At 42.3% G+C, this 3,809-nt stretch overlaps 1 protein-coding gene across 1 annotated transcript in view; it reads left to right on the forward strand.

Annotated features, from left to right (window-relative positions):
• Window positions 1–1,233: 1,233 nt before the first annotated feature.
• KIAA0895 (KIAA0895 ortholog) overlaps window positions 1,234–3,809 on the forward strand; it is a 30,598-nt gene continuing 28,022 nt past the window's right edge. The window contains exon 1 of the mRNA XM_031063335.1: window positions 1,234–1,261. Coding sequence (XP_030919195.1) covers window positions 1,234–1,261 — 28 coding nt within the window. The remainder of the gene's footprint in view (window positions 1,262–3,809) is intronic.

Genomic DNA, 3,809 nt, shown 5'->3' on the forward strand with positions numbered 1-3,809 from the left:
AGGCAGCTTGTGCTCAGCTGCTTGCCAGTGCTGCCTGCCAGTCCTGCCTGCCACTGCCAAAGGCAGCACCCTGCCTTTCTCAGAGGGACCCCTGTAGTGACAAGCCATTGCTGCACAAGTGGGCAGATGGTTAGAGGAGGAAAGATCAAGAGGGGTGAGTTGGTCCATCAGCCCATACTGAAGGAGGTGAATGCTTTACTGTGACTGTTACATTTTTATAACCCACCTCTCTGCAATAGGAAAGCAGCCTGATTTTCATTAAAAATACCTACGTCAAACCATGACAGTAAGTATAAGTGCATTTGTGAGTGTACATAGACATCTTAGATTTCTTTCCTCATATGATAGCAGGCAACAGTCAGGTGCACTCACAGGTTCACATCACAAGGATCTTACATTGCTTTGACTTCTCTGTACTTTACTGCAAGGTTTGCCTATGTTTTGTTTGCCCTTGTTGCATTGAGTGTATGGTTTTGAGCTTCCTTAGCATAAAGTGTGAACAAATTCAGTGGATAAATCAATGTGAATACTGGAGCTGTATCAAGTTGTGCATCTTAAAATAGCAGTCCCATTGAATAAGTCTATGAGTAAGCAGCTCCCACAAGCATGTGCTGCATTTGCTGTGTACTAGGAGTGTAGGACCCAGCTGGAATCAGAAGGCAATGTCAGACATTTCTGAAGGAGCTTCTAGAAAGAATATGTCTGGAAGGACAGTCAGTTGGAGTCACTTGGTCAGTGAAATTGTATGGTCAGGAGATATTCAGTCAGGTAGGAGTCATTAAGTGGGGAGGGAAGGCTGACCTTGCCACTCTGAAGGGCCTGAAGCTGTGCCAAACTATGCAGAGTTAGTTAAGGACTCTCGTTCTCAGCTTTCATAGTTCATCAGTGATTCTTTGTTGTCATAGAGAAGTGGTGGAAAGATGGTGTGAATATGAGGAAGGAGCCAAATAAAACCAATGTTAAAACAAGTATGTGTACATATATATATATATATATAAAATCCAAATGCAAATATACACATATATATTTTTATCTGCATCTATATGTATGTGCATTTATATATGTGTGTATGTGTTGGAATTTTGCAGTGTTAGCTTCTGACAGATACAGAGATCAATAAAATGTGTTACTGCTCTTCCAGACTGTACACATTGCAGAGCTTGTTGATGCTAATATTCCTATAAAGATACTCCTCTGCGTGCAAGACATTGCAGTATTTGTGACCAAGTGACTATGACGTTACCTCTGAAGACATTACCAGGTAAATCCAAAATTATCTGTGGAAGTAATATTCCATTAAAGCTGAAATACAAGATGCATTTCCCCTTTAATTCTGGCTCCTAACAATGGGTATAGATCCATTTGGACTGTGGAACTGTGTCATTTAAGCTGTATTCCACACTGTGGCTCATCTAAACATCACATTTTGTCCCTATGTTCCCTCATCTTGCTACAAGTGCCAGCTGCACTGATAGCCTCCAGAAATTTTTTCATGAAAGAAAAATGTGTGTAGCTAACGCTTTTGTCATGAGGTATTCAGTAATGTTTTTCTCAACTGATCTTTCCATGTTATGCTTTTCATCAACAAATGTGACAAAGCTTGCTCGTAGATGAAGCAGAAAGCTGGGACAGGTGGCCCTTTAGCATCCCTCCTCTGTGCCTTCTGCTGCTATTGCTTTTGGCATCCTCTTGCTACAGCCAGGAGCTAGTATGACCTAAAAAAACCTTCACGCCATCCTGCAAAGGAAAAGGCTAGTGGGGAAGGAGAAAAAAACAAACTGGAGGCAGCAGATTCAGGGGTGCCTGACTACCCAAACACTCAGGGAAAAAGGACACCAGGGAGAAGCAGGCAGGAGATGAGAGAGACGGAGAGAAGGAATCCACTGGATGGAGCAAGGAGAGGAGGTAGATGTGTAAAATACACAAAGATAGCTGGATAGTTACTAATTTCATTGCTATGGCATCTAAGTATATATAAAATAGCACCTCTAGAAGGAGAATTAGGGTCTGTGCAGCTAAACTGCTGGGAAGTTTCATTAAAATGGTACATTGACGTCATATTCTAGAAGCTGTCTATCATTTCTTCATCAGCTGTGCTAATTATTTGTAGTGCTTGAACAGATTCACTGGTTTTTGGGGTTTTTTTCCTATAATTGCCATGTATCATAAGCACACTCTAACCCATTAGGGATAGCTTTGTCTCTCTAAATTTAAAAGTGTTTATTCAGTTCCTGCAATTTGAGATTTGGAGACAAGCCTGCAAGTTCCAGATGCGACATTGTTAGCAAAATAGTTTAGAGGGTATTTTAGGTTAAACTTGGACATGTTGACAGAGCATATATCCTTTTGGATCTTCAAAGAATTTGAGTTAAAAGAGACATCAAATTTGTCAGCTAGGTAGAAGTGTGTTTCAGCACTGGCTCCTCATTAGCCAACTGAGAAAAATGACACCTCAGTCTTTTCATAACTGGTCTTAAGAGTACCTGGGTTGACTGTGTGTGAGGCAATCGAAAATAAAATGAAAATATTTGCTTTAAACCCTTATTTTTGTTTTTTTTAATAATTGCCTGTGAAGACTGACATGAAAGCAGACAGAGCTATCTGAGCAGTGTTTACTCAGTCTCGTGATTGCCTACTTGCAAGTATGCATGTCTGTCTAAGAAGGATTCACAAAACTCAGTGAAATTTTTCCAGATAGGAGGCAGAAAGGGAACCTCTGAAGTATCAACAAGCTGTGATCTGTAGAATTTCCTCCACTGCTACCTGATGATACAGCCAAGTCTTACTGGACAGTGCTATGGAGGGAATCTCTGTGTAGAGCACATTGCAGATATGGATTTATTGATGAGATGGAACGTGGCAGATATTTAAGATACTGAACTAAAGCACCACACAACTTCCCAGCCCTCTTCTCCCTGGGAGATCACTACACTCCCATAATCTGTGTTAAGCACTATTGTGCTGGTAAGTCACTTTCAGTTAAATTGCTCTCTCCAATAAATGTTGACCATTTAAGAAAAGTAAATGCATTATTAACACAGTGAAATGTATTGATGTGTAATCTGACTTCAGTAGTCACCTTAAGTCTGCATGAAAAGTACAGAATCTTCCTATACCATGCCTACATTAATGGGTTACACAACCACGATTGCTAAGATAAAATAACTTGTTCCTATTTGATGTTCATTTTTAAAACGCACAGATTGTATTTCAGGGAGTGAAAGGTTTCACAAGCAAAGCAACAGATTGCACAACAAGTAAGGCGACAGAAGGGTGTAATATAAAGTCTGCCTTCTACTTTAAATTCTATTTACTACTTATCAGTGTATGATAACCATCAGTTACGGCCCTAAACCGTTGCCCTGATGCAATTCCTCCCTTCTTGTTACATGGGGCATTTCCAAGCACGAGACCTGTCTCCCAGGGTGGCAACATATCCTGCTAAGCACCTTTGTTCCATGCAGTCCTTCCTCTGCCTGCCACAGATCCAGCAGATAATTACCAATCACTCCAGCTATTACCAATTGCAGCGATGATGGTAGCTGACGATTATCAGAGGACTGCGGCGCTGGTCTGTGCGTGAGTGATGCTCGCTAGATTCTTGCAAAGGATGACACTAAAGCCTGGCCTGTGCTGCTGACACTTGGGACGTGCCGGTGGGATACAGGGAAATGATGTTCCCGGTTGGCGTCGGCGGGGTGGCACACTGGGACACGGACAGCTGCACTACAGATCCCAGGGTGCAGCGCGTCTGCGCCCTGCCCCCCTCCAGCGCTCGGGCCTCGCGGAGCCCGCCGGGACTTGTAGTC

Source organism: Geospiza fortis, unplaced genomic scaffold, assembly GCF_000277835.1.
Source record: "Geospiza fortis unplaced genomic scaffold, GeoFor_1.0 scaffold255, whole genome shotgun sequence".
Classification (NCBI taxonomy): domain Eukaryota; kingdom Metazoa; phylum Chordata; class Aves; order Passeriformes; family Thraupidae; genus Geospiza; species Geospiza fortis.